The sequence below is a fragment of the Trichomonas vaginalis genome, chromosome V (assembly GCF_026262505.1).
Source record: "Trichomonas vaginalis G3 chromosome V, whole genome shotgun sequence".
NCBI classification, from domain to species: Eukaryota; Parabasalia; order Trichomonadida; family Trichomonadidae; genus Trichomonas; species Trichomonas vaginalis.
In genome coordinates, this window is record NC_067207.1 from 22,249,696 (window position 1) to 22,277,556 (window position 27,861).

The 27,861-nt window shown below is 31.4% G+C and overlaps 13 protein-coding genes and 1 pseudogene across 14 annotated transcripts, besides 8 other annotated features; 8 read left to right on the plus strand and 6 right to left on the minus strand.

The window, feature by feature from the left end:
- Positions 1-7,708: part of a mobile genetic element that runs on past the window's edge.
- On the plus strand, positions 364-1,305 carry TVAGG3_0382610 (annotated as a pseudogene). The gene has a single exon. A coding segment is annotated over exon 1 (942 nt).
- On the plus strand, positions 1,822-2,397 carry TVAGG3_0382620 (organellar and viral DNA polymerase type B; the record flags this gene model as incomplete). The annotated part of the gene is made up of 1 exon (XM_051232108.1): positions 1,822-2,397. One exon carries the CDS (start codon positions 1,822-1,824, stop codon positions 2,395-2,397), a length of 576 nt encoding a protein of 191 aa, XP_051101838.1.
- Positions 2,453-2,728, minus strand: TVAGG3_0382630 (uncharacterized protein; the record flags this gene model as incomplete). Its single annotated transcript, XM_051232109.1, has 1 exon — positions 2,453-2,728. The coding sequence occupies one exon, from the start codon at positions 2,726-2,728 to the stop codon at positions 2,453-2,455; it is 276 nt and encodes a 91-aa protein (XP_051101839.1).
- TVAGG3_0382640 (uncharacterized protein) lies at positions 3,070-3,927 on the minus strand (the record flags this gene model as incomplete). The annotated part of the gene is made up of 1 exon (XM_051232110.1): positions 3,070-3,927. The coding sequence occupies one exon, from the start codon at positions 3,925-3,927 to the stop codon at positions 3,070-3,072; it is 858 nt and encodes a 285-aa protein (XP_051101840.1).
- Positions 5,876-6,280, plus strand: TVAGG3_0382650 (uncharacterized protein; the record flags this gene model as incomplete). Its single annotated transcript, XM_051232111.1, has 1 exon — positions 5,876-6,280. One exon carries the CDS (start codon positions 5,876-5,878, stop codon positions 6,278-6,280), a length of 405 nt encoding a protein of 134 aa, XP_051101841.1.
- On the plus strand, positions 6,311-6,751 carry TVAGG3_0382660 (repellent protein 1 family; the record flags this gene model as incomplete). The annotated part of the gene is made up of 1 exon (XM_051232112.1): positions 6,311-6,751. The coding sequence occupies one exon, from the start codon at positions 6,311-6,313 to the stop codon at positions 6,749-6,751; it is 441 nt and encodes a 146-aa protein (XP_051101842.1).
- Positions 7,708-8,901: a mobile genetic element.
- Positions 8,902-9,157: 256 nt separating this feature from the next.
- Positions 9,158-10,129: a mobile genetic element.
- Positions 10,130-10,303: 174 nt separating this feature from the next.
- Positions 10,304-10,340: a mobile genetic element.
- A 209-nt stretch (positions 10,341-10,549) lies between these two features.
- Positions 10,550-12,230: a mobile genetic element.
- Positions 12,231-13,208: 978 nt separating this feature from the next.
- Positions 13,209-13,244: a mobile genetic element.
- A 10-nt stretch (positions 13,245-13,254) lies between these two features.
- Positions 13,255-14,038: a mobile genetic element.
- A 9-nt stretch (positions 14,039-14,047) lies between these two features.
- TVAGG3_0382730 (meiotic mismatch repair) lies at positions 14,048-14,848 on the plus strand (the record flags this gene model as incomplete). Its single annotated transcript, XM_001583094.1, has 1 exon — positions 14,193-14,783. One exon carries the CDS (start codon positions 14,193-14,195, stop codon positions 14,781-14,783), a length of 591 nt encoding a protein of 196 aa, XP_001583144.1.
- Positions 14,849-15,276: 428 nt separating this feature from the next.
- On the plus strand, positions 15,277-16,162 carry TVAGG3_0382740 (maturation of LSU-rRNA from tricistronic rRNA transcript (SSU-rRNA, 5.8S rRNA, LSU-rRNA); the record flags this gene model as incomplete). The annotated part of the gene is made up of 1 exon (XM_001583093.1): positions 15,288-16,148. One exon carries the CDS (start codon positions 15,288-15,290, stop codon positions 16,146-16,148), a length of 861 nt encoding a protein of 286 aa, XP_001583143.1.
- A 385-nt stretch (positions 16,163-16,547) lies between these two features.
- Positions 16,548-16,820: a mobile genetic element.
- A 297-nt stretch (positions 16,821-17,117) lies between these two features.
- Positions 17,118-18,970, minus strand: TVAGG3_0382760 (uncharacterized protein; the record flags this gene model as incomplete). Its single annotated transcript, XM_001583092.1, has 1 exon — positions 17,534-18,970. The coding sequence occupies one exon, from the start codon at positions 18,968-18,970 to the stop codon at positions 17,534-17,536; it is 1,437 nt and encodes a 478-aa protein (XP_001583142.1).
- Positions 18,971-19,219: 249 nt separating this feature from the next.
- On the minus strand, positions 19,220-21,211 carry TVAGG3_0382770 (ankyrin repeat protein family; the record flags this gene model as incomplete). Its single annotated transcript, XM_001583091.1, has 1 exon — positions 19,220-21,211. One exon carries the CDS (start codon positions 21,209-21,211, stop codon positions 19,220-19,222), a length of 1,992 nt encoding a protein of 663 aa, XP_001583141.1.
- A 580-nt stretch (positions 21,212-21,791) lies between these two features.
- TVAGG3_0382780 (pectin lyase-like family) lies at positions 21,792-23,375 on the minus strand (the record flags this gene model as incomplete). Its single annotated transcript, XM_001583090.1, has 1 exon — positions 21,846-23,375. One exon carries the CDS (start codon positions 23,373-23,375, stop codon positions 21,846-21,848), a length of 1,530 nt encoding a protein of 509 aa, XP_001583140.1.
- A 53-nt stretch (positions 23,376-23,428) lies between these two features.
- On the plus strand, positions 23,429-24,896 carry TVAGG3_0382790 (uncharacterized protein; the record flags this gene model as incomplete). The annotated part of the gene is made up of 1 exon (XM_001583089.1): positions 23,434-24,780. The coding sequence occupies one exon, from the start codon at positions 23,434-23,436 to the stop codon at positions 24,778-24,780; it is 1,347 nt and encodes a 448-aa protein (XP_001583139.1).
- Positions 24,897-25,282: 386 nt separating this feature from the next.
- Positions 25,283-26,437, plus strand: TVAGG3_0382800 (solute carrier family 35 member F6 family; the record flags this gene model as incomplete). Its single annotated transcript, XM_001583088.1, has 1 exon — positions 25,283-26,437. The coding sequence occupies one exon, from the start codon at positions 25,283-25,285 to the stop codon at positions 26,435-26,437; it is 1,155 nt and encodes a 384-aa protein (XP_001583138.1).
- A 417-nt stretch (positions 26,438-26,854) lies between these two features.
- TVAGG3_0382810 (saposin family) lies at positions 26,855-27,850 on the minus strand (the record flags this gene model as incomplete). The annotated part of the gene is made up of 1 exon (XM_001583087.1): positions 26,856-27,659. The coding sequence occupies one exon, from the start codon at positions 27,657-27,659 to the stop codon at positions 26,856-26,858; it is 804 nt and encodes a 267-aa protein (XP_001583137.1).
- Positions 27,851-27,861: the final 11 nt, after the last annotated feature.

Genomic DNA, 27,861 nt, shown 5'->3' on the forward strand with positions numbered 1-27,861 from the left:
ACAACATATTTCATTCGCATATAGAAATCTTGAAGGAGTGTGGTGGAATGAACATTGAGAAACAATGAAGATTTATACAAAGAGAGAAGATAAATATGTAGTTCGTTATGATAGAACAACACCGTATGGGATGTTATGAAAACATTGTGGGAGTGCAAATATTTCGAACCTATTTCTTATGGAGAACTTTTCACATATACGACTGACTTATATAAACAGAACCTTGCACCATTTAAAGATTTGACATATGCTCCAAAGTATTGTGTACAACTGAAGAAGAAAGCAGAGTCAAAAGAAGTAAATAAAAATAAGTGCAAGTTCATTCCTGAGCACGTTTTCTTTGCTGACTTTGAGTGTAGTACGATGGCTTTCATAAAGCTTTTAACATCTGTTATGACAGTGAAGATGGTTCAGTGAGTGAAAGCATTGGGGTCAAACTGTGCAACAGAATTTTTGGAGCGACTTCCTGACAAGAGTTTAATATATTTCCATAACCTCAGTTATGATATAAACTTCATCTTAAGACACATGACAGAAGTGAAAGGAACTCCCATCATTAAAGGTTCACGAACAATGCAAATAACTGGCTTATATAAAGGAAGGGCAATTATTATAAAAGACTCTTACAGTGTTATAAATAAGAAGCTTAAACTATTTCCTGCTATGTTTAACTTACAAACAGGACCGAAAGAAGTATTTCCATACAACTACTACAGCAGTGTTTTGTTAGCAAATGACAACAGAACTGGTGTCATTTCTGAAGCATGTAAGTTTATCCAGGATGCAGATACGTTCATGAAAACATAGATTCCATCAAAGGTTGCAGAATAGATGAAAACCACTTCGACTTAGAAAAGTATAGCACATTTTATTGCAAACAAGATGTAAGAATTTTAAGAGAAGGTTTTGTTAAGTTCCGCAATGACATATTGAAAGAATTTGATTTAAACGTTTATGACTACGTTAGTATTTGTTCTATTGCTAACAAATTATTTGAGAACAGAGTGTACTTCCCGAATGGAAATTTATATGACCTCTCAAATAAACCAAGAGAATTTATTTCGAGATGCATTCAAGGTGGAAGATGTATGTTGTCAGATAACATGAAACAAAAGAGCGAAAAGAAACTCATTGCTGACTTCGACGCTGTTTCATTATATCCATCAGCTATAGCAAGACTTTATACTTTAGAAGGATTCCAAAGTATTGAAGAAAGAAATGTTAAGCACAGAGTATCTCATGAGACATTTATTCGATGACGACCAAAAGGAACCCATTGGTGAAAAGTTTATGTCTGGCTTCTTTGTTCTCATTAAGATAACAGAGATTGGAATACATAGACACTTTCCTTTAATAGTTTGTGACCCTGAACTAAATCCAGAACTTAACGTTCCCAGAAGTTCAAACACTTGCTGTTTAATGTATGTTGACCATATAACATTACAAGACCTCATAAAATATCAAGGTGTCAAATGTGAAGTGTTGCAAGGATACTATTACGATGGAAACAGAGATATTAGAATAAGAGATGAAGTAAAGAAGTTGTTTGAGTTAAGGTTAAAGTATAAGAAAGAAGGAAATCCTTTGCAAGAAAATATAAAGCTCATTCTGAACAGTATTTATGGCAAAACTATTCTATCTCCTATTGAGTCAAAAATAACCATAGTAAATGACAAAGATGCTATAAGATATGCCATCAGAAACTACAACCATATAGTGAAGTTCGAAGGTTTGGATGGTTCAGATAAAACTATTTTCAAGCTAACGAAAAGCATTTGCAGACACTTTAACTTCTGTCCACTTGGTGTTAACATTCTGTCTATGTCGAAGAGAATAATGTGTGAAGTATTCTGTACTGCTGAAGATATGGGACTTCAAATATTTTACCAGGACTGTGATAGCATGCATATTTTCAATGAAGACATACCAAAGCTTGCAGCAGAGTTTAAGAAGAGATACGGTCGCGAACTTATAGGAAAGAACCTTGGTCAATTTCATTCTGACTTCGCAGAAATAACACCTGGAAAACAAAGTTTAGCATACAAGTCAATATTTTGTGGAAAGAAGACTTACATAGACTTACTCACGAATGATTTAAATGAAGTTGCATTTCATGCACGTTGCAAAGGTGTCAAACAAGACGTCCTTGCTTTAACAGCAAATGAAATGTTTCCTGAAGCTATACAATGCTATTACAATGAAGATAAGAACATTCACATACCTGTTGGAACATATGACAAAGACTCTGAGTTCAGTTTAATGAAACTTTACAAAGCACTTCATGATGGTCAAGAGATTGGATTTGACTTATGTAAGTCATGTCAACCTTGCTTTGCTGAAAAGTTTAACTTCTCAATAACGAATAAAACAAGATTTATTCGTAAGTTGAAGTTCTGAGGTCATGAATGAGGTCATTCGTGATAAAAATAATGAGGTCATATATTTTTGTCATTTATGTATAATCATTGTCTCTCTTAAACTTTGCAATAGACAGCTTTGTTCTTCTTCCTTCTACATCTGTAATGTTTATATAATCTTTGTTATACTGTCTTAAGACATTCATTCGTCTGTATTGAGTTCCCATGAAATAGTAAAAGGCATCTTCACTTGGGACATAGTAGTAGTTCTCTAACGTGTGATATGAGTATTGTATAATTTCAACAGCGTCTTCAGGAAGAGAGTCAACAATGTCAAACCAATAGCCATTTGAACCAGAAATATTTCTCATGTTTTCTCTTCTTGTCGTCCATCTTAAGTTCGAGATATGAAAGTCTCCTCTGTCTCTGTTTATATGGTCTACTTCACGAAGTCCTTCAGGGTTCGGAATGAAAGTTTCTGCAACTATTCTATGTTTCATCAGCTTGTGTTTGTTTAAATTTACACAAATATAACCATCTCCTTGGTCAAACTCACTAACAACTCTTTTATTGCTTATACGTCTAATTGGATAAGGGTACTCTGAAAAGATTTCATAGTCATTGTCATGTTCGAGTGTTTGCCAATGTCCTTCACCTTCCATGCCTTTCACTCAAATAAAAATTTTCAGAAAAAATAAAACTAGCGTAGATTTTACAATACAGCGATTGTAGAGTTTAAGAGTTGTGCTTCAATGTAGAGACAGTCCTTATGGTCTGGAGGTAAGAACACTGGGCAGTTATGGTCATGAGTGGAGAACATGTCTATCCAAAACTCACGATTGAAGCCAGTTAATTTATAGTATTTAGGGTTAGGAAGTGGTGTAGTTCTTGTATGACCAATGAACTCATTTTCAACTCCCTTACTTAAGTTTGAATATAATATAGCTTGCTTTCTATCCCAAATGCCAGGTGTTACAATCTTTGAAAATTCATTTTTCCTCGGAAGCATTGCATCATAATTGAAAACATTCTTGAAATCATCACTTGGTTCAGAGATTTGAAACCTTATACGTAATGGATTTTCTTTCTCTTTAGCGACTTCATTGAATGGTGAATATATAACAAACTGACAGTCATGTGTTCCATCTTCATTTTCATTAAATTCATAATGAAAGTCTATAAGTTGTGGCTGACTACCTTCTTCTTTCAGTTGTGCAAGAAACTCACGCAAAGGCTGTAAAGTTTGTACTTCAATGTTAAACTTTTTCTCGAACATCTCATTAAATGAAATCATACATTGCAACAATGTTGTATCGTCTTTAAAGTATTTGTATATGTGAATGTTTTGGGCGCTTAAAGACTGTTCGTCATTTTCTATCTCGACTTGAAGTATAAAGTCAACTTTCCTAAATGCACGTGTTATATACATAGATGTTATGCCAATGTACTTCTCTTCATTTATGTTCACAATCCAGTCTGTTGGAAACTTAAACGTTACTCTGTTCCCCTTTATTTTGACGTCAGGGTTTTCACTACTGAACGCAACAGTTAAAGGTATTTGTCTATACATTTAATTCGGATAAAAATAAACCATTTACTCTTTCTTTGCTTCAGCTTCTTTAGCTTTTGCTTCAGCTTCTTCTCTAGCTTTCTTCGCCAGCAAACGTGGGTTCTTTGTCTTCCAGCAGCTAATGCAGCAAGTTGTTTTTCACTAAGTTTTCTCTTTGGTCTCTCTGGCTTTTGTTCTTGTTTTTGTTCCTTCAGTTCGGATAAAATTTGCTCGCGAATTTCTTTCTTCAATGCTTCAACATCTATGACCCCTTGGGTCTTGTCCGTAGGGTTGTCTGAGTCATTTGACTGCAGATAAAAAACAAAATTAAAACTTTAACCGATGTAAAATGAGCTTGTCAAAATCAGAGCGAGAGTCTATTATATTAAATGACGCAAGAGGAATACAACATCCTTTCTATTACGTAAGTCAGAGTAAAGATGGTAAAATATATGTAAGAAAAAGAAAGGTTCCATTAGCGAATGCAGAAAGCGACAACATTAATGTGCATGGCAAGGGTGAAGCCCATATAAAACCTTCTATTCAAACTGAAAAGTCAATAGAACAAGAAGAAAAGAAGCCAGATGTTCTTTCAATAACGAACCAAGAGCTTATTGCAAAGTTCGTGAATTTCATTGAAAAACAAACCGAGTCAAAGAACCTGACCCACCAGTGAAAGAAGTTGAGACAAAAGAGAATGTACAGTTCATTGAAAATGTCAAGAAACAACTTCCACCACGAATGCCAAGAAGAAGAGTGAGAATAATGAAGTAAATAGATATTTTTATCCGAAGTAAATACATGCAGAACGAACAGTTAAACGAATTTACTCCAGCAGAGCATATTCATCAGATTCGCTCATATTTCGATATCATAGACAATGCAGTTCAAATTGGTGACACTAATAGAAAATATTCTGACGCAAAGATTCCATCACAACCTGGAACTGCTAAAGATAACACATGGGTAACATTCAATCTCTCACCTCCTGGTGAAAATATGTTGGACCTTTACAATACATTCATTACGTATAAAATGGAAGGTCAATTTATTGTAGATAAAGAAATTGGTTCAGGTTCCAATAAAACAAACCCACCAGGATTTTGGATTGGTTTCGATGACGCTTTCTATGCAGTTGCTGGATATCAAATCCTTGCAAATGGTCGTATCGTATATTCTCAAGACAACGCAAGAGAAGAAGCATATATAACTTCAAACTCACAAACTACCGAACAAATAAAGAAAGTAGATGTTTTCTCAAAGACTCGACATGAAGATGTATGGAGTCATTCGGGAACATGCAGAACAGGACAAATTGTTAGTGGTCCAATTACAGCAGGAAAATCATTTGATTTTAAGCTTCGTTTAAGAATTCCTGTTAGAAATTTTCCATTAGAAGCTATTCGATTTATTCCAGCTTTTTGCAGGAAACATTCAGCTTAAAGTAAAGTTCAGTAGCGACGCCTTACAATGCACATCTATATCTGTAAATGATATCATTGCTTTCAATCCAACTCTTAAAGTTGCATTTGCTTCAGATTCAAATCCACCGACAAATAAATTTGTTCCATGGAATGAACCATTCACTATGATAACGAAGGCAGTAGAAGCTAGTGGAACAGTTACTATTACAACTGTAACCCAGCAACTATTTCGAACAAAGATGGATTTTAATGAATGTTTCATTCATCCAAAGTCATTCTCTTTAGACCCTAACATTTATACAGAACTTGTAGAACATTATACAAACGAGGCTTTATGTTTTCCTGTTAAAGTTATGGATTGGATTCCTATGGACGGTTCATTCTCAAAGAATACAGATAGTTCAAGTGCAACATTTACAGCAGCTTATACGCCTATTAATGTTAAAAGTATTTGGGCACTATTTAGAAAGAAAGACAACTATTATGTTAATTTTGAGAACCCTAAGTTTAAATATCTTCAGCTTTCCATGGGAGCTTATGGAAATATGCCTGCAGAACCTGAAAAATCATATGGACCTGTATTTTATGAAATGGTTGCGAACGCTTGCAATACAAACAATGATATGATAGGATTTAATGAAGATGTTATGAGGTCATTGGTGGATGATGGTAGTGTGGAACATAAATGGGATAGCTATGACAACACACATTTCTTATGTGGTTTTCCAACAGAAGTGGACTTTTGCTTCCAGCAAGGTCAAACATCTACTGCTCCAATAACATACAAATTGTCTGTTAAAGGACCTATTGAACTAGCAACTGAAAATGTACCAAAGCCACTTATTGGATTTATGAGGGATTGTTGCTTTGCCATTCAGGTGCGTGCTAATGGAATCCCAATAATAAGATTAGATGACTATAACTTAGCTACGGACGACAGTGAGGAATAAAGGATGAACGTTTATTTTTAAAGCTTATAAATGAGTTCTTCATCAAGCTCTCGTGAACCTTCACCATCTATGAAACAAACTTTACCAAACGATTATGGAGCACCTATTGAATATTTCTTACGAGCTGCACAATGGCAAAGAGCAGTCTCACCAAGGTTAGGTGTTCCACCAGCTCCTGTCAAAAATAGCATTTGGTCAAGTCCTTATATAAAATATGGTCTCCCACTAGGTTTGCTAGCTACAGCAGGAGCAGTTATGATGTTGAAAAGAAATAAAGCAAATGTTGTAAATAATACTGAAGTAGCTGAAGTTAAACAAACTCCAACACCTTCACAAGCAAAACCTTCAATGGCTCCTGAACCTATGGAAGTACAAACTCCTGTTCAAAAGTCAACTCCTAAACCGACTCCAACATTTAAACCAGAACCTACTCCTCAAATAAATCGTAAAACTCCTGCGTTTCCTTACTGAAAAATAACGTTATTTTTATTTAATATTAAAATTTTTATTTGATTGAAATGACGACTAAAGTCACTGAAGCAATGAAACAAAAGTTTTTGGTAGAATACATTAAATCAGGAACTATTCCAGAAGGTTTTTACGTTCATACTATGAAGGATGGTAGAGTTCAGTTTAGAAAGATAAAGCAACCATTAGATAAAGAAGGAATTTTGAGAAAGATTAAACTTCATGAGGACAACATTGCTGAACTTAAGAAGAAGTTAGAAGAGTTATAAAGCAATGAATTCAAGTGGGTGAAAAAAGAGGTGAAAAAAGAGGTGAGATCTCACCACTTCACCTAAATTTATTTTTGTGCTATGTTTTCATACGTGTGAGGGTGGTGATATCATTAATTTTTAAGTTTATTTTTTAAAATTATTTTTATTTTATTTTTATATAAATGACGAAAACTATTGAGATAACAAACTACAACGGTCATGAGTTCAAGAATTTGTTCTTCGTTCCTCGTGAAAATACATTCTATCAGATACGAGGGAGAAAGGGTAAAGTTAGTTTGAGCGTTTATGACTACAAGCATAATGGAAAGTTTATACAAGCATACGATACAAACGGTAAGCGTGTTTCATTAGCTTTGTCAAAACTTACTAACATTTATTTTGACAGTGACTTTGACCTATATGAAGAAGAAAGTGAGTCAGAAGATTATGAGCTGTTATGTGAAGCACAGCAATGGGAGGAGTTGCAATACTTTTGTAAGTGAGAACGTTTATTTTTTACATTAGTGAAGTCGTTAGCGAAAACGTTAGTGAGGTGAAGTGGTTGGCGGCTTTGTAAATATTTAAGGTTAAGTTAGTGTTGTCGTTTGTGTTGTAAAATATACGTTAACGGTTTTGTAAAGTGTCAAATTCACAAGTATTGGGTAAGATGGAACGCAGTGCCACCGTACCCATGACTTGTATACTAACTATCTCCCACCCTCTAATTCCCTCCCTGACAGCGGGAAACTTTGTCTGAATGTTAAACTATTCAGACAAAGTTTCCCACTGTTTGCGAAGGAATTATTGGCTATGATGTACTGATTCATGATCAGTACATCATAGCCAACAATTCCTTATATAAAGTTCAAAAACTTGGGTGCAATCAGTTCTGATTGCACCCAAGTTTTTGAACTTTCTTGAGGGAATGGAAGAGTAAGAGGTATACATTATGAATATATACCTCTTACCCTTCCATTCCCTCTCTGACAGCGGGAAACTTTGTCTGAATGTTAAACTATTCAGACAAAGTTTCCCGCTGTCAGCGAAAGAATTGTTCCATCTGGTGCATAGAGTGTGAATCTATGCACCAAATGGAGCAAGTCCCTCGCGAAATTGCCCAAACTTGCGTCGCATTTCAAAGATTGCGACCCAAATTTTGGCGATTTCTAGTAGAGATGGAGTATTTTGAGTCACTGACCTATATGCAGTGGCTCAAAGGGCTCCATCTCTACTTTGAAGCAAGGAAACTTTCCTCGAAATTTTGATAATTTGAAGAAAGTTTTCAAGCAATTAACAAAGGATTACTCGCTATGAGGTAAAAATTCTAGATTTTCACCTCATAGCGAGAGCTTCCCTTTCATTGCTTGAAAACTTTCCCCAGCTTCAAAATTGGGGAAAGGGCTGTAAAGTCGACTCCGATACCAGCAGGTACCAGAGTATTTAAAAGAGAAGCCCTCGTACGAGTTTCTATGAAGACCTTCTCATTCAAGAAGATCTTAATAGAAAATCGTACGAGGGCATTGGAAACTCGCGTCTGGTACATGTTGGTACCAGAGTGTTTGAGATTTGAAGACTCTGGTACTAACATGTACCAGAATTTATGATGAATTTAAGATGGACCATTATAAAATGGTAGCGGTTTGTTTCAAAAAAATTTAGATGAGATTTGCATAGATATAGATTATATGATTTATACATATGAAAAATAATATATAAAAATATAATTTTGAGATAATTATGTAAATAATATTTTAAATATTTGAATTTGAGGTATAATTTTATAGTAAAATATATTATAAAGAGTATTTATATAAATATTGTAAAATAATATAAGTAATAAAAATTGAGACCCCCTCCCTGTTTTTGATGTTTTGTCACTTTTTCGGTAATTCTTATTGTTTCGATTATTCTTCAGTACATCGATTGTGTATCTAAAATAATATCATTATCCTTATTCTGTTTTTTCCAAAATTCTTTTAAATATCTTTTTTGGTTAGATTACTTTATACTTTTTACTTTTATTTTTTAATTTCAAAAAAAAATTTGGTGATTGTTCTATTCTGTTACAATGTGCATTATCATATTCTAATGAATTATTCATTGCATACATTTAAAAAAACTTGTTAAAAATGAAATTAAAAAATTATGTTTATTATTACGCTGTGAATGCGTCAACAGCGGTCATGCCTGTATCTGTATCCCATATTTGCCACAACCTTTCTGTATCTGCATTTGTGTATTTCGGTTTCAGCTGATACATTTGATTTGGCGTGTAATTTGTTCCAGTTAATGGATTAATTGGGAGATCTTCATGCGGTGTGTTATTATTGTACTCCCAAATAAAGGCAGGAATAGCCTGAATGCTTTGGCAGCGCTCCAATGTCGGCCAGAATCTCTCAATCTTCCCATTTTGGTAGGGAGAATGAGAGTCTGTATGCCGCCATTGGACGCCCCAAAGATCAAGTAGATCTTGAAAGGCGCCCCTATTTTCTGAACCGTTGTCGGTCCAGAAACAATAAGGGGCGCCAAATTCAATAAAGGCGGAAGCCGCAACGTTCGCTGTCGTCGCTGCCAGCATATCTGGTATTTGTATACACGCTAGGACTTTGCGGCTAAAATCGTCGATTATGCCATAAATATACTGGCCACGAACACCCCTAAAATAATGAACATCTGCGTGCCAGATAAGATTGGGTGAAAGCGCCCAATATCTTACTGCTGTTTCTGGCCCGGCATGCTCTAATCGCGTCTTGGTGAAATGATTTTCTTTGAAGTATCTGCGTACTTCTCTATAAGATACATCAATTTGTTGTAATTTCAAACGTTTCCATTGTTTTGTTTGACCACAGGGAAAGGCCCAGTGGTCATGTATCACAGCAAGAGCTTTGATTTGGTCGTAGGGATTGACCCTACGACCTTTCTTGCCTTTAGGCAATGGGATATTCTGTAAGCTAAATTGATTTTGTAAAAAAGATTTTGAAACATCTAAATATTTGAAATCATTTGATTGAAGGGTTGGGGCGATGGGAACATGTGTGCAAGCTTCTTCCCATGTCATTTTACCTTCTTCAATCTGATTGGAAATACCAATTAGGTAAATTCGATCGACATACCCTTTGTAAGGATTCATTCTAATGAAGTACGTTAACAATCAAAATATTCTATAAGTGTCTAGTATGGAATTCAAAAGAATAAAGAAAATGGTAACGTAAATAAACGTATTATGAAATAATTTATAATTAAAATGAAAAAAAGAAAAAATAATAAGTAAAGTGACTGGAAATGAAAATGAAAATCAGTGTTGTAATAAACAGAAATTCATCAAAAGTGACAGCTCTCAATTTTTTGACATTTGTAAATTCTAAATTGAATGAGAAAAATGAAATAATACTAAGCATAATACAATATTCTAGATTTAATTATAATTAGGAAAAAGTTAGTTTTGAGAGTACTTTTCATAGGCATATAGAATGAAATCTCCTGAAAAATAATATCACATAAACTCATATTATTTTCTAATATATAACTATTTTATATAAAAATCAAATTCGAGAAAGGGACAGACTAGCCCATTGTCACTTTTTAATTTAGCAAATGAACGCTTATGGAGTGGAGTTTTTGGGTAAATCTGATTTGCTTATAAATGAAATAAAATCAAAAGAAACCATATTGGCATTATATTATGCAAAAATAAATGATCTTACTTAGTACTTTTAAAGTTAATTTCAGAAAAAATTTGACACAATGGTATCCGGCACATACAAGTGGTGTACAACCAAAATATAAGTTGGTTTAAACATATATTGCTATATCTCATGATCTTACTTAGTACTTTTAAAGTTAATTTCAGAAAAAATTTGACACAATGGTATCCGGCACATACAAGTGGTGTACAACCAAAATATAAGTTGGTTTAAACATATATTGCTATATCTCATGATCTTACTTAGTACTTTTAAAGTTAATTTCAGAAAAAATTTGACACAATGGTATCCGGCACATACAAGTGGTGTACAACCAAAATATAAGTTGGTTTAAACATATATTGCTATATCTCATGATCTTACTTAGTACTTTTAAAGTTAATTTCAGAAAAAATTTGACACAATGGTATCCGGCACATACAAGTGGTGTACAACCAAAATATAAGTTGGTTTAAACATATATTGCTATATCTCATGATCTTACTTAGTACTTTTAAAGTTAATTTCAGAAAAAATTTGACACAATGGTATCCGGCACATACAAGTGGCGTACAACCAAAATATAAGTTAGTTTAAACATATATTGCTATATCTCATGATCTTACTTAGTACTTTTAAAGTTAATTTCAGAAAAAATTTGACACAATGGTATCCGGCACATACAAGTGGTGTACAACCAAAATATAAGTTAGTTTAAACATATATTGCTATATCTCATGATCTTACTTAGTACTTTTAAAGTTAATTTCAGAAAAAATTTGACACAATGGTATCCGGCACATACAAGTGGTGTACAACCAAAATATAAGTTGGTTTAAACATATATTGCTATATCTCATGATCTTACTTAGTACTTTTAAAGTTAATTTCAGAAAAAATTTGACACAATGGTATCCGGCACATACAAGTGGTGTACAACCAAAATATAAGTTGGTTTAAACATATATTGCTATATCTCATGATCTTACTTAGTACTTTTAAAGTTAATTTCAGAAAAAATTTGACACAATGGTATCCGGCACATACAAGTGGTGTACAACCAAATCTTCGACTCGATGAACTTGTCATCGAGTTATATTCCAGTGTTGTTCCTTCATTCCTGATTAAGTTGCAAATTAAAGGTCTGGATTCAGAGAGAAGTGTTAAAGTTATCAAAAAAGTCACAAGAGATTTCGAAGAAATGACACAATTTAAAAAAGTCGAATGCATCAGTATGCTTGAAGCTGTTCAGAAAGGTCTGAAAAATGATACACTTGATCCCAACATTGTTTACTCAACATTAAAAATATTATTGCAAAGAAAACATTTGATTTAATAAACATTTAATTTATTATAATTAATTTTTTATTACAGTATAGTAAAAAATGCTATAAATAAATTATTATATTTTATTAAAATGTGACTTTTAATAGTAAGTGAATAAAATAAATCAGGAATTGGGAAAGAAATAAGGTTAATTAAAAATAATGAAAATTGCAAGTTTAAGGTTAATGAAAAAGTGACAATGGGCGAGTTTGTCCCCCACTCATCAAATTCAATGATCTTAAAAGCGAAGGATAAACCTCAAAATTTACGAATATAATGAGTGGGAATATAATGCTTATCTATCATAAAACCATATGAAATATCAATTTTTGCTTTACGCCTAATTTTTGACGACAATTAGCAAAAAATGTTAAATGTTAACACTCAGTCCATTTGAATATGAAAAATAAAATTGACTTTGATTAAATGTTTTTATTTATCATGCAATTCTTCTTGCGACCAAAGATTTGAATAAAAGTTCAAAAAATAAGATAGCTTAAAAAATAATATACGGTAGTGTTTACTAATAGATGAATAGTATATAAATTCTATTAAAATGGATTTGATCCAAAAAAATATATAAAATTTGGTCATAAATAAAATCGTTTTAAATTACTTCTTCATTTAAATTATAACAATTATTTTTGGTTTTATATTTTTTTGGATCAAATCCATTTTAATAGAATTTATATACTATTCATCTATTAGTAAACACTACCGTATATTATTTTTTAAGCTATCTTATTTTTTGAACTTTTATTCAAATCTTTGGTCGCAAGAAGAATTGCATGATAAATAAAAACATTTAATCAAAGTCAATTTTATTTTTCATATTCAAATGGACTGAGTGTTAACATTTAACATTTTTTGCTAATTGTCGTCAAAAATTAGGCGTAAAGCAAAAATTGATATTTCATATGGTTTTATGATAGATAAGCATTATATTCCCACTCATTATATTCGTAAATTTTGAGGTTTATCCTTCGCTTTTAAGATCATTGAATTTGATTTTTATATAAAATAGTTATATATTAGAAAATAATATGAGTTTATGTGATATTATTTTTCAGAAGATTTTGTGTTCTTCTTCAAAATTTTACTTTTTTATTAAAAAGAATCTTTACAAAATATACATTTACTTTAATTAATATTTAAAAACGTGCTCTATCAAAAGTTCCAAAAATTCAATATTTTAGCTTTTCTGAGGTGTCACTTTTGATGAATTTCTGTTTACAAGAGTGTACAGTTTTATTTTTTTCTCGCTGTGAAACGTATTCGGTCATTTTTTTAAAAATTAATTTTTTGTTAGAGATAAGAGCTAAAACTCGGTAAACAACTTCTTTATGTCTAGAAAATTCTATCTTGCCTTTTATTTTTTTCTCGCTGTGAAACGTATTCGGTCATTTTTTTAAAAATTAATTTTTTGTTAGAGATAAGAGCTAAAACTTTGCAGACAACTCCCCCATGTCTAGCAAATTTAACATTCGTCTCCCATTTTTATATATTTGGTTTAGAATGTTCGAAAATGCGTAATATGGTCATTAATATTAATTGAAAAGAACCTTGAATTAATTCAATCTGATCTCACAAAATATTTTAAATTACAAACTTTGTAGTTTGAATAGATAATTAGTATTAAACTCAAATAACTAGTTTATTTTTGAATAAAAATTATTTGAATTTATTCAATTTTGTGAATTTTCCTTCAAAAATCAAGTTTAAATATCTTATTTGCCATATAATTATAAATACAATGAAACATATTCGAAATTGAAAAGAATGACTTTTTCTGTTCTTTCAATCATTCAATTTGAATTTTGCAATATTGGATTTCTCATTAAATAGCTATTAAAAACAACAAGCAATTTAACTTACATTCAAATTTATTTGTGTTATATTCAATCTTCTCAAAACTTATAATTTTCGGCTATAGCATGATTATATGCTATATAATATAATAAACCTATAATAGTATCATTCTTTCAATTATTTGAAGAGAAAACCGAAAAAATCTATTTTCGGTCTATAACAGTTATGAACAAAGTTATACATGAAATAACAATTAAAATTTTTATTTGTAAATGCATTCCTTGTATTCAAGAGTAATGAGGGACCAATATATATAGTATTCAATAGCTCATAATACACATTATATTATGCTTGTTTTGTTGCATAATTTTATAAATGAAAATCCCAATTGTTATCTCAAATAGACAAAAAGATAATCCAATGATTGAACTACTTAAAGGAATTCCTTGTAATTGGATTGAAGATGACTGTGCTGACTATATTGTGGGTTCCGATATTGGAGTATTGTTTTTATCATTAAAATTTCATAGACAATATCCAAGATATTTAGAAGAAAGAGTTAAAAAATTCCAAGGTAACTTTAAATCAAGAGTTCTTTTAACATTAGTTGATGTCGAAGATCCAGATCTCGCGATTTCAAAGTTAACAAGGACTGCTCAAGGAAGCTATATGACTCTTGTTCTAGCATTCAAATATGATGAAGTTGCACGCTGGTTGATTAGCATGTATAACACTCAAGATGCAATTTCAGATGAACTTAAAGCATCTAATGAAACACCTTTTGAAACAGGCGTTAATTGTTTGCATGCATTGGGATTATCTCGCAGAGAAGCAGAAGAACTTTTAACAACTTATGGCTCAATCTATAAATGCTTAACGACTTCAAAGGAAGAGATCATGAAAACAACATCTCTTAGTGCAAAAAAGGTTGACATGATTTATGAAGCTATAAGATCACAATTTTAAAATATATATTTTATTTTTCTTTCCTGTAGATTGTAAAGTCATATTAACAGGTTGCTTATTGTTACGTAAATAAAAATTTTTATTCCAAATATAGAATTTTGTTTGATATATGTCGGACTTTCTAAATTTGGACTGATGATCTTCCCAATGTTTTCATTAAGAATATTTTTCAATAAAGAATATCTGGATTCAGTATTCACTTAGCTTATTCATTGTGTGTTTAAATATGTAATCGATATTCTTTTAACAGATAATTGTTATACTATGAACAGCCTATTTTCAATGAGTTTGAATCATTTGAATGCATGCCTTGAAAATTATTCCTGATGTGCAAATATTCTCTCATATTGCCAACAATTAATCATTGATACTTGGTCATATGTTTTCTATGCTGCATAGTATGTCTATATTTCATATATGAACAATACTTTTGTATCAAAAAATGATGTCCTGGACGATAGAAAATCGAAAATTCGAAAATCTTCTGTCACAGAAAAAATAAAAATGGCCGAAACACACAGAGGAAAGGCTGCTTTAGCAGAAAGAGAGCCGAAGATTATTGAGAATAGAAAGAAGTCTCTTTTCATCAAAGGAAGAAAGTTCCCTGCCGCTATGCAACAGGTTTGGGATGATCTTGCTCTCTTCAGGTTTGGTGAAATTGTCAAATTCACAAGAGAAAATGATATTGTACCATTCGAAGATGCTTCTCAGATTCAAGAACACTGCAGAAAGAACGATTGCTCTTTATTCACATTCGCAACTACAAATAAGAAGAGACCAAATGATATAATATTTGGCAGACTCTTCAATTACGCACTATTAGACATGTACGAGTTTGGTGTAACTAATATAATTCCTCACAAAGATTTACCTCGAAATGAATTTAAGCATGGTGAGCTTCCAGCACTTATTTTCCAAGGTGACCAGTGGAATAGCGAGCTCAGCTCATTACGTAACTACTTTATGGATTACTTTGTCGGTGATCTTCAAGGTACAGTTGACATTGAACAAGTTGCACACTGTATTGTATTCACATACGTTGAAGCAGACAAGACAATATTATTCCGCCACTACTTAGTCAATACAGAAAAAGATACTCCAGAATTAACTTTAACATCTCCTTGTTTTGACCTTGTTTGCCGTCGTGATATGAAGCCAGATGAAGAAGCATATGAAAATGCTCTTATCAAGGCTCCAGAAGAAAAGAAGAAGAAGAATGTCAAGAAAGACGCTCTTGGTCGTGAACTTGGCCGAGTGTTTGTTGGCAAGAATGATACAACATCACTCACAATGAAGAAGTTCCCTGGCCTTCCAAAGCGTTCAATGAGACAAGCTGTTCAAGATGCAGAACACGATTTAGTGTAAAATTAGAGTTTTTTATTATTGTAGATAGATTATTCATATATAAAATTTTATATTATATACATTTCTCTTATTTTATTTACAAAATTTCATAAATAAATGAATTCATTTGAAATAATTTCATGAAAAAAAATGAGAAATAATAGATACTGATATATTGAATACTCAATGTATAGCTAGATCATATGCTTTTTGCCTACACATTCAGAGTTTTTGGGTTTTAATAAGGGTTCAATCAGGTAACAAAAACGTAAATTGATTTTATAACAACGGGTAAATATAGAGCATGGATAAATATATTATTGCCCTCAGTTGCAAGCTCAAAACTTAAGAATTGGATGAGATAAATTTGTTTATCACTTTTGTGCAATCATGTTATTTTCTTTCATTTCTATCGGCGTGCAAAATTCTCAAAATTTTCATGGGGTTGTAAATCTTATAATAACTAGATGAATAAGGAATAAATCTCAGTATGATGTGCATCATTTTATTAAACACTATATGCATGGCTGGTGGTTCTCTTAACACCTATGAAGATCTATAGTTTTTGAGCAGATAAATTTGATAATTTCCAAAACTCTTATATTTCAAAATTAAAGCGTGCAAATGCATTTAAATGAGAGCAAAAAGAGAATAATGCTGTTAAAACTAGGTGTTAATTTCCAATTATTTCGCCTAATGAATGTACCTTTGTCACAAAATTTCTGTGCAAAATTAGGCTTAGCAAAAATTACTGTAGCATCTCCTAAGTGTAGGAGAAATCTGAAAAAGGGATTTTGAGATTCGCGAAGTAAAATTTATGTGAAAGAAATTGAAATAAAATCTTCAATTGAGTAGGTGCCAAAAGTGCTTACTCTTAAACAACCGTCGGATTTCCGGGTGAAATCGTGACACACTTTCGTCTTTCGTAGGCAGTGGTGGTTGTTACAAAAGGTAACTTCGAATGTAGCGTGAAATCTGCAAAAAAAATTCTGAAATTTGAATGGATAACACAAAAATTGAATAGTTTACGTCAATAAAAAAGAGAAAAATGAAGCCAATATGTCTCGAACTTAGGACTTAGAGCAGCAATCCCACTGTTTATCAAATTACACTACATGCATCTCTCACCTCAGTGAATGAGATCAACTATATGATAACTTTTTCCCCATTATATTCTTGTGGAAAAGTGACAAATAGCAACTTTGACCCTCTCTCATCTTCAATTGCTCATCTAATCATGAGATAAAGAATGAAAAATAAGGTCGATGTGACAATGTTGGAAGTGAATTAGATATATGACTTAGAAAACGATGTAAGCATAAAGTGGATATCGAAATAATGTTGCATTTTAACGTCCTAGAGAAAGAAATAATATAAACATTTTATTTTTACTATACAAGACATTTTTATTGGGTACCAGTTACATTCTTTTTTAATGTCAATTTCATTTCTTCAAGTAATTGAGTCATATCAATATCCATTGCGAAATCAATTTGATTTGCAGCATATTTTCCTGACTTAGTACTGGCCAATTCGTCATGTATCTTATCGCTGTGTTGAATAACAGTTTTTGCGTTCATTTGGAGGTTATTTGAAGCAGCTTCATATTGTGTCCTCTTGTAACGTATTCTGATGCCTTCAACCTTTGATTTGTAGAAGCTTCTGAGGTTCTTCCAGTCATCATTCAAATTTCTAATCAATCTCTCATTAAAAAGCCTTGGTGCTTGCGTAATTACATGTATAATATACTCGTAAACTGTTTTTCCATTGATAACTGCAGCCATTTTGACTAATCTTTTGAAATAGTCCTTAATTTGGTCAAGAGAAGCGCCTTTCTTTACGTAATTTGCATATTCATCAATCATCATTGATTTATATTCATCTGTTAATAGATTCCAAAGGGAAACAACAGATAAATAAACAAATTTTAATCTTTGAGCGAATTGGTCATCGCGAATATAAAAATCTGCATCAGTTTCAGCTAGTCCTATTCCATAATTAAATATTCCCATAAATAATTGGCCTTTTTCATAAATTTCTTGTTTCACTTCCGAAATATCATAAAATTCAATGTTTTGGCTACTCAAAAAGCTGGATATGTTTTTATCTGCATCATCTATGATGAAGAACTCCTTTGCCTGGTATTTTGAAATTTTTTCTTGTAATTCATCAAAATTATTGCATAAAGTATAAATATTTGATTCGAGATGTTGTGATTTCTTATTAAAGCATACTTCTAGTCCATCAATAACAGCAATAACAGGATCATCTAAACATTCAAATTCTGAGCGACATATAATTGAAATAGCAAATAGCTGGTACTTTCTACTGTAAATTGGCTTTGGTATTTTTTCAATATATACAATGATATTCGTTAAATTGGCATCCATGTTAACAATTTTGCTTCTTTCTAAAATAGAATTGAGAGGAACGTGCTGGTCTAATGCAAGGTATGAAAGAAATTCGTCTCTTAATGTATGATGAATTAAAATATTTGGATTTTCTGGATCTTCTTCAAAAGGAAGATAAGGAACACGTATAATATCGCCTGGTTGAAATAAATCGGGGTTATTATTGTCAAGTTCGCTTCTTGGTTTATATGGTTTGACAGATTCAATATTTTCGCCATATCTCAATGGCCTTTCGGCAGCAGGCTCATACGAGTCTCGGTAATTTAAGAATGGAGAGTATACTTCTTCTTCATCTTCATTTTGATTTTCATTTTCAGAATTTTCTTGATTTAATTGCTTATCATTTGAATCCCCTTGTTGAGTAGAATTGTCATTTGAAGAATTTGTGATGTTATCTTTTATATCATTGGTATTTTCCTTATTTTCATTCATAAAATTTCCTTTAAATTTATCGGTGCTTCACGCCGATAGTTGAAAAGTATGACATAATAAATGATGTGATATATGCATCATATATAGAACTAATAAGACTGATATTCTTCAACCGACTGGCACTAGCCAGACATATTATAGAAACACTCCAAGTTGTTGTTTAAAAAAGTGAATAATAAAATATAATTTTTAGAAAAGTAAAAAGAATGAGCTAGGTTGTTTTTTTATTCGAAAATTATCGTTTGTACCCTAATTTTTGTTTAAATAATTAGATTGCAAAGAGAGAAGATATTCTCTAATTTGGTTGTTACATGAAATACTTAGTGCAGTTTTTCCATCATTAGTTGCTGCTTCTTTATTAGCTCCAACAGATATAAGATATTTAACGACTTCAAGATGACCGCCTTTTGATGCCAAAATGAGTGATGTATATCCATTTTTATCTTTAGCTTCTTTGTTGACTCCAATTGTGATAAGATATTTAACAACTTCAAGTTTGCCATGCTCTGAAGCACGCATGAGAGGCGTATAGTCATCATGAGTCTTGGTTTCTTTATCAGCTCCAATAGAGATAAGATATTCAGCAACATTAAGATGAACACTTTCTAATGCACAAAACAGTGATGAATAACCAAAATTGGTCTTAGCTTCAACATCAAAACCAACAGAAATAAGATATTTAACGACCTCAAGATGGCCGTTTTTTGATGCTAAAATGAGTGGCGTATATCCATATTTATCTTTTGCATCTTTATCAGCTCCGATAGAAAGAAGATATTTAACAACTTCAAGATGACCTCCTCCAGATGCCAGAATAAGTGGAGTATATTTATCATTAGTTCTGGCTTCTTTATTAGCTCCAATAGATATAAGATATTTAACGATTTCGAGGTGACCTCCTTTTGATGCAAACATGAGTGGAGTCCAGTCATATTTATTCTTTGCTTCCTTATCAGCTCCATTTGAAATAAGATATTGAACAATTTCAAGTTTGCCATTTTCTGAAGTTCTCATGAGTGGAGTGCATCCGTTATAAATCCTTGCTTCTTTATCAGCTCCAACAGAGATTAGATATTTAGCAACTTCAAGATGACCATTTTCTAATGCACATATAAGTGGTGTATATCCATAATTGGTCTTTGCTTCAATATCTATACCAGAAGAAATTAAATATTTAACAACATCAAGATGACAGTATTTTGATGCTGAAATAAGCGATGTGTTTCCATTTTTATCCTTTGCTTCCTTATCAGCATCAATTGAGATGAGATATTGAACAACATCAAGTAAACCATTCTCTGATGAAACAATAAGTGCAGTTTTTCCATCGCTTTCTTTTGCTTCTTTATCAGCTCCAACAGAGATAAGATATTTAACAATTTCGAGACATCCTCCTTTCGATGCCAAAATGAGTGGTGTAGATCCGTTTTTATCCTTCACTTCTTTATCAGCACCAATTGAAATAAGATATTTAACGATTTCATTATGGCAAAATTTAATGGCTAATGTGAGAGGAGTCCAACCATTTTTAGTTTTTGTCTCTTTATCACATCCACATTCAATGAGTGATTTCACAAGTCTTAGATTATCTTTTTCTGTTGCAACATGAAGAACATTCTTTTCATCATCCCAATTAGATTTTTTAGAAACTATCTTTTTCCAAAGTCCTTCTTCACATGCTTTTGAAATCATTTTTTGATCTCCTTGAAATGAAAGTTTATCAAGGAAGTTGTAAATATTTTCAAAATCATCAGAATTTTTAAGTTCTGAAATTTTTGTCAGAATTTCTTTTTCACTTCCTAATTCTTCATTAATTTGTTTGGATTGAGAATGAAGTGATTGTTTTTCTTTGTCACTTTTTTGGATTTCGGATAATCTTGCTTGAAGATTTTGGATTTTCGCTGTAGAATCAAGCGCTTCTTTCTCTTTATGATCTAGAATTTCAATAATTTTATCAAGTATTCCTAATTTCATGTAATTTTTGATTGATTTCAGTATTGAAATGGCTTCTTCATAGTTTTGGATATAAAGATTAGTATTTCTAGCACACTTATATACTTCACTTGCTTTGACTGTATGATTTGACTGTTCAAGAAGACTAATATAATCGTTTGCGTTTAAATTAGAAATTTTCAAGATATTTTCGATATCTTCTATCTCGAATATGCTAAAAATATTGTTTTCATTAATATACTCCGTGATGTGAGCCGCAATATAATCAAAATTCTGAGAGAGACTCATGCGAACTTTGAAATTTTTTTTAATTTTCGATTTGAATTTGTAGTCGTAAATTTTGGAAAATCAATATTTGATTGATATTTAGTGAAAATTATGCGCTTTAATGAAAATAATACATTTCCGCATTTAATCCAAAGTTGTGGTTGATCAAGATTATTACGACTTTAATTTCAGTAAGTCTTATTCAGAATTTTCAATATACCTTGTCCTACATCAAATATCAAATTGACTTTATCGATCAAAATCCAAAACTTCCATGAAAATCATGTTAATAAGAACTTCACATCAAATGTATTCATTTCTCTTCTTATCCAATCCTATTTTGATGACCTAAGTTCTTACAAGCAATAAATTATGTCCAAGTTTGAAGAAATTTATAGATTATGTTAAATATATGCAATAAAATGTATATTTCTGAAAAATCATCACGTTAATCATCTTAGAAAATGAATGAAGACATGTATTTTCTTAACATATACTCAATGCATATGAAATGATTAGTTATTCGTAATTAATAAAAACAGACGATAGTCTTAATACATTAAAATGCTTAGAAAGTTATAAAAATAAACAATAATAGAGTTATTTTTATATCAAAAATAAAAAATTTACATAAATATACATTTTTCGCCGTTAATTAGTCAGTTTTTTGCTTGTTTTCTGTTTCTGTGTTTTGTTTTCTCTTCTTTAGCCTTAATCTATACTTGCATCTGAGATTATTGCAACAGAACAGAATATAGAAGAATCTTCTGACTGATTTATAATTGACCACTAATATAAGGAATATTGTAGCAAGCATTAATACAATAATCCAGAAAATATAAGGAAATCCAACTTGATCTATGATATTTGGCAACTTTGAGCGGAAAATTGATAAAATATTCCATACATCTACCTCATCTACTAATATTTCTTGGCTTTTTGGCCTGGAAAACGTATTCATGAGTAATAATAATTCTCCAGAGTTCATATTAATGAAAGGGCCAACGTTATTACTCGAATACGAAGAGAATATAGCTATTGATCCATTAAAAGCTGATATAAAACCAACGCTATGAGTAGATGATGAAACAGCAACTTTAGAAAAGAAGCCAAGGGTTCCGTAACCTGTTGCAATGGAACTGACATCAACAGAATTCCTGGAAAATACAAGATCATGGAAGAAAAGTCGTGATTCTCCTTCTCTCATGTCAATAATATTTCTTCCGTGGTTTCCTATGAATCTCGTATTGGTGTGCACAAATAAATCACCACCAGGATGATATATCAGGGTGGAATTCGGTGAAAAATTGTTTATAAATGATGTATTTGAAATTTCTATGTAAGATTTATTGGACATTTCAAGAATTACGCCTCTATTACCCTTGAATGTCGTTTCTAGTATAGAGAGGTTGCAATTTCCTTCGCATAGTAGGAATTCTGAGTGGTAATTTCGTTCGATTGTTGTATTATGGAACATTGTTGCGGTTCTGTAGTCAGAAAGTATGAGAGGAGCATCATTCACACTATTATCTCTTATAAAAGAGTCATTGCAAATGATTCCTGAGTTGAGCATTCGAATTAAAGGATCATTATTAATTCCAAATGCGTAATTTCTTTCGAAAACGAGGTTGGAAGTATTTAATTCTGATGTAGATAGAAACATTAAACTTGAATAGTTAGCAGTATTCTCATAAATTTGCCAATTAGTTAAATTTACTATTGATGCTGTAAATAAGACCATTCCGAAGTCGGTTTCAACATAGTTGTTGCATAGGGTGATGTTTGAAAATGTTGAATTATGAACTGAGCTTGCAACTAAAATTGGATATGAAAATCTGGTGAAAGTGAAACCACCAAAATTCCAATTTAATTTCTCTCGTATGACTATGTAAAAATCAAGTGGTTTAGCTCCAAATTTTGATCCGTTAATGATAGTATTTGATCCGAAAATGCTGACATTGCGATTTACTAAGAATTGAGCAAACCCAAAGAATTCATAGACTTGCTTGCTCGCACCATAGTATTTATCTGTTATAATTACTGTATCATTCTCTTGCACTTTATCACAAATCGTTTGATAGTCACATGTGCGAGATTCTGAACAATTATCATTTCTGTCACCAATTCTAGAAGCATAATACGTATGCTTTGTGCTGTAAGTACTGTAAAATAAAAAGGAAATCATTTTTAAATTATTTTTTGACAAGTAAAGTTTTGTAATTTGTATTTTTGTCAAAAATTAAATGAAAGGTAATAAAAATGGTAAAATTCTTTTTGATCTTCCAGAAGAACAGCAGAAAGACCTTGCAACCATCTTAGAAGACTTCTTTCGGTTTAAAAATTCAAATTACACAACTTCGTTCTATAATATGTTGAAAATATTGTCTTTTCTAACATACGACAAATACAAAGATTTTCTTAAGATACAAGTAGGGCGATATATCGTTGAAAAATGGGATACTTACAAAGAAGAAAACCTTTTTAAACATTTCGAAGAAATTTTAAATAGTTCTCATATATACAAATACCATTATACTGCTTTATTACTGTTACTTACCCATCCTGATGCAGTACAACCATTTTTATACAGATTTAATAAGCATTCACTAGGAGATAGTTCAATTCTATCTCTTTTTGTCAAAACAGTCATTGAAATGTTGAATAACTACGAATTTGACCTCCAACAATCCGGATATCAAGGAAATCCAGCAGAATCATTATATCTTAATCATTTAATTGAAGTTTTAACATGTATATTTGTTAATCAATGGAAAGAATCAAATGTGTTTCTACATAATATATTTTTCAAGGAGGTTCTTCGTCCAATTGTCGAATTTTTATTAAGATTTGATTGTCACAAAAAAATTCAAGACATCATAGAAAGAATCTTCCAAGAAAATTATTTACCATACGATGATTACAGTTTACAAGACCAGCCATTGAACTACGATCTCTATATGAATTATTTAATTCATTATTCAATTATTAACGACAAAAGTTGCAGATATCTTCTAGAAAACAGATTAGAAGCATATAAGAGTGATTTTCATCTCAATGGTGAAGAACAAATAATCAATTCTTACTCTGAAAATCTGAATCCGAAAGATATCCAAGAATTTTGGAACATTGTTAAAGCAGCAAGATATTATGATCAAATACATGGTGTGCCACTTATGATTTCCATATTTAACTTCTTTAAGCAATATGATTATATTGAATATTGTTGGGATTATGAAGATATATTTTTTGAGGCCATAATTATATCAATGAGATATGAAGAATCATGGCAACTATATCACAATAACTATAATGAGTTCATTTCTAGAAATTTAACTCAATATTTGAAAGAAGAAAACTTTCCTAAGTTTGAAATACTCAGAAGTTTCAAGAATCGTATGTGTATGTTCCAATACCCTGTTGCAAGTGCAGAAACATCAAGTTTGATCATAAAAGAGATTGATTCTATAATTAAAAAGAATATTACATTGTTTAGTGAACTCAATAACCATTATGAAGCGTTAAAGAATGAAATGGAACCTAGAAACGAAGATGATCCTTTCATCGAAAAACAAATTTCATTATTTTTCTAATTTTTCCTTTTAATTGTTTTTAAACTATCTGTATACAGCATATTTCTTTTTTGACCAGCTAGTATACTTGTATTCTTTTTGTTTCAACAAATTGACTTAATTTTTTTGAGTCTAATGCGGTATTCTCTTTCAAAATCAGCAATATAGTTTGAAGATAATTAAAAGCATCATGAACACTGTAATTGGGACTCATAATGAGTTTAATTCCAATATGAATGAAATTATCTTGAAGATCCCTTGGTAATTTAGAAAAGATCAGCCATAGATATACGTATCTGCTTCGATTTCTATAATTTTCTCTGTCAATTTTGATGCGTCATTACATGTCAAATGACACCGACTATCGGCAAAAAATCATTCAAATTGGAAATTCAAGAAGAAATTCATATGACTGATGTTAAATAAAGAATGAGTAAAAATCATTTTTGAATATAAATCTTACAACTATTCAAAATAATCTGCTTTCTATTCAAAAAATATTTGAAATCTTTGGCACCATTTTATGGAAGTTGATGCCGATTTTGGAAAGACAAAAAGATATTTATATATGTTTGGTGCAATGTTCGGTAGTTTGGCAAGTTATTATCTTAGAAACTTATTCTACACTCGATATTCCAGAATTAAAAAGGGTTGTCCTGAAGTAATATTCGATAAACCATGGATAGGAACATTAATGATGGCTATTGGAATGTCTCTTTCCATTGTAATTTATTATATTCAAGTCCGTTGCGATCCAAAAAATCATACAAAAATTTCTAAAACACCTAGATATATTGTTTTACTCTGTATACTTCCAGGCTTATTAGATCTGTTGTATTCTGCTTTCTATTCTTTTTCCATTGTTGCAATTACAGGTTCAACATCTATATCTTTAAGATATTTCGATTTTCTCTTTGTTATTATTATTCAAAATGTATTTTTATCTACTATTAATTATGCTTATCAATGGGTCTCATTAGGAATTGTTGCAATAGGAATAATTCTTGTAAGTTGTAGTGTTGTATTAGGCTCTGAAATCAAACTACAATTGTTACCTACTGTACTACAAGTATTGGCACAATTATGCTTTTCAATTCGAACTTTAATTTTACAGAAAATGCTGCATGAAAATGACGTTTCTAACTGGCTTTTAACAGGTATCAGTGGATCATATGAAGTAATAATGATATTATTCGGATTTTATCCAATTTCATATATATTACCTGAAAAAACTTTCTCTTCTTTGCATGAGGACTTTTGTCTTTCATGGAAACTGACTACTAGTTCCTTATCAATCATTATTTTGTTTATTGTATATATTCCTATTACATGTTTATATAATTCATCAGTTGTTGGTACAATTATGACAACAAATGGTGTCGGATATACCCTTGTTGAAATGATTAGTGGTTCTATTGGTTGGGTTATTGATCTAATCATTTATCACTTCTTTAAAGGAAGATTTATTTTGAAATCCCATACAAAGTTTGGTGTGAACTGGAATTCGTATAGTTACTTAAGGTTAATCGGATCACTCACATTCTTACTTGGAGGAGTGATATACCTGAAGATAATTAAATTTCCATGCTTTAAATATCCAAGTCCGTCTGTTAGACGCATTACAATTGATCAATCAACTGGAAATGCTTACCCAGCTGAAGTCAAACTCGAAGTATGAGCATTGTTTTTTCTAAAATGAATAAAGATATATGTATTTAGTCGGGATTCACGTATAGATTTTCTTATTCAAAGAAAAATTGGATGGAAATATAATGGTAATTGCATCGGGAAGGATGAATTTTATCAATTTAAATTTGATTAGGGGATTTGCTTTTCTTATAAGATTCTAATATCAAAAATATTGATTTTAATAAAATTTATCCTAGTTGATCCTCATCAAACTTGAGAAAACAAGTGATTTCAATAAAAATATTTTACATTTGTTGTTATTATTGGGTCATATTTGATGCAGTATTGTATATTTAAGTGAAAAGTATATTGAAAGTCTTATTCTTAGATATTTTTAGAAATAAAAATATGAAATTTTGAAAATTCTAATTTTATTTAATAAGAAACATAAAAACACAATATAAATTTTATGGACACAATTTTGAAGTGTAACATAATGTATTTGAAGACATTTTCGTCGCAAAGAAATTGAAAAAGTTTTTGATCATTTGGTAATCATTAGCTTTGGCCATGTCACATGTCATGTCTTCCATTCTAAGTGTGTTTGTGCAAATATCATCCCAAATCGTCGACATCATGCTGATGGTGAAATTATCCTTTCCGGCGCCTGTCATGTAATTCAGAACCGCTTTACATTTCGAACAATTTACATTGACACAGCCGACTCCGAAAGCGTGGCAAATCGTAAGATGTGCACATCCTGAGTAACTTGAGCAATTGTAGCCTCTACTGCATTGTTTAATTGGTGCTGAGCATTGCCCCCAAAATGTTTTATTGTTTTTGTAAAGAGATTCGTAATCAACAACTTTTACTTCATTTCTAGGGGTTTTAGCTGGCTTTGGGGTTCTTGTTGGACCTTTTATTCTTTTCCCTTTCTTATTATATATAACTGGACGAGCTGTTGTATTTGTTTTGTTGTCTAATGCGAGAGATTCAAGTTCTGAATGATTTGGCCTGCAGTAACCTAAAGTTTTACAAATAGAACTTGTTCCAAAATTACGTGATATCAAAGAATCAATTGAATCTCTTTGTTTATAAATTTCTTGATCGATATCAAATGAAAAATCAAAGTTTGTAGCAGACCATGAGTATGCCCTTACTGTGTCAATGATATCTGTACAGTCATTACAGTCGTTCTTTTCAATCTTTTCATTTTCTCTTTGAATTGGTAGACATCTATCATATAATTCGCAAATTTGTCGATTATCCATACTATTTAAGAAGTATTCTGATAAATTAACAAATGATTTGGCGTTTTTTGAACAAATTTCTTTTTCATCTTTGAATTTACTGCAAAATTGTTTACGAATCTGTTTTGTTTGACCGAAAGAATGAACCCCCGTCCTCTGTATTGATTTCATGCATCGTGCACAGTCAATTTCTGATAAATACGCTATTAAGAAAATTATCATC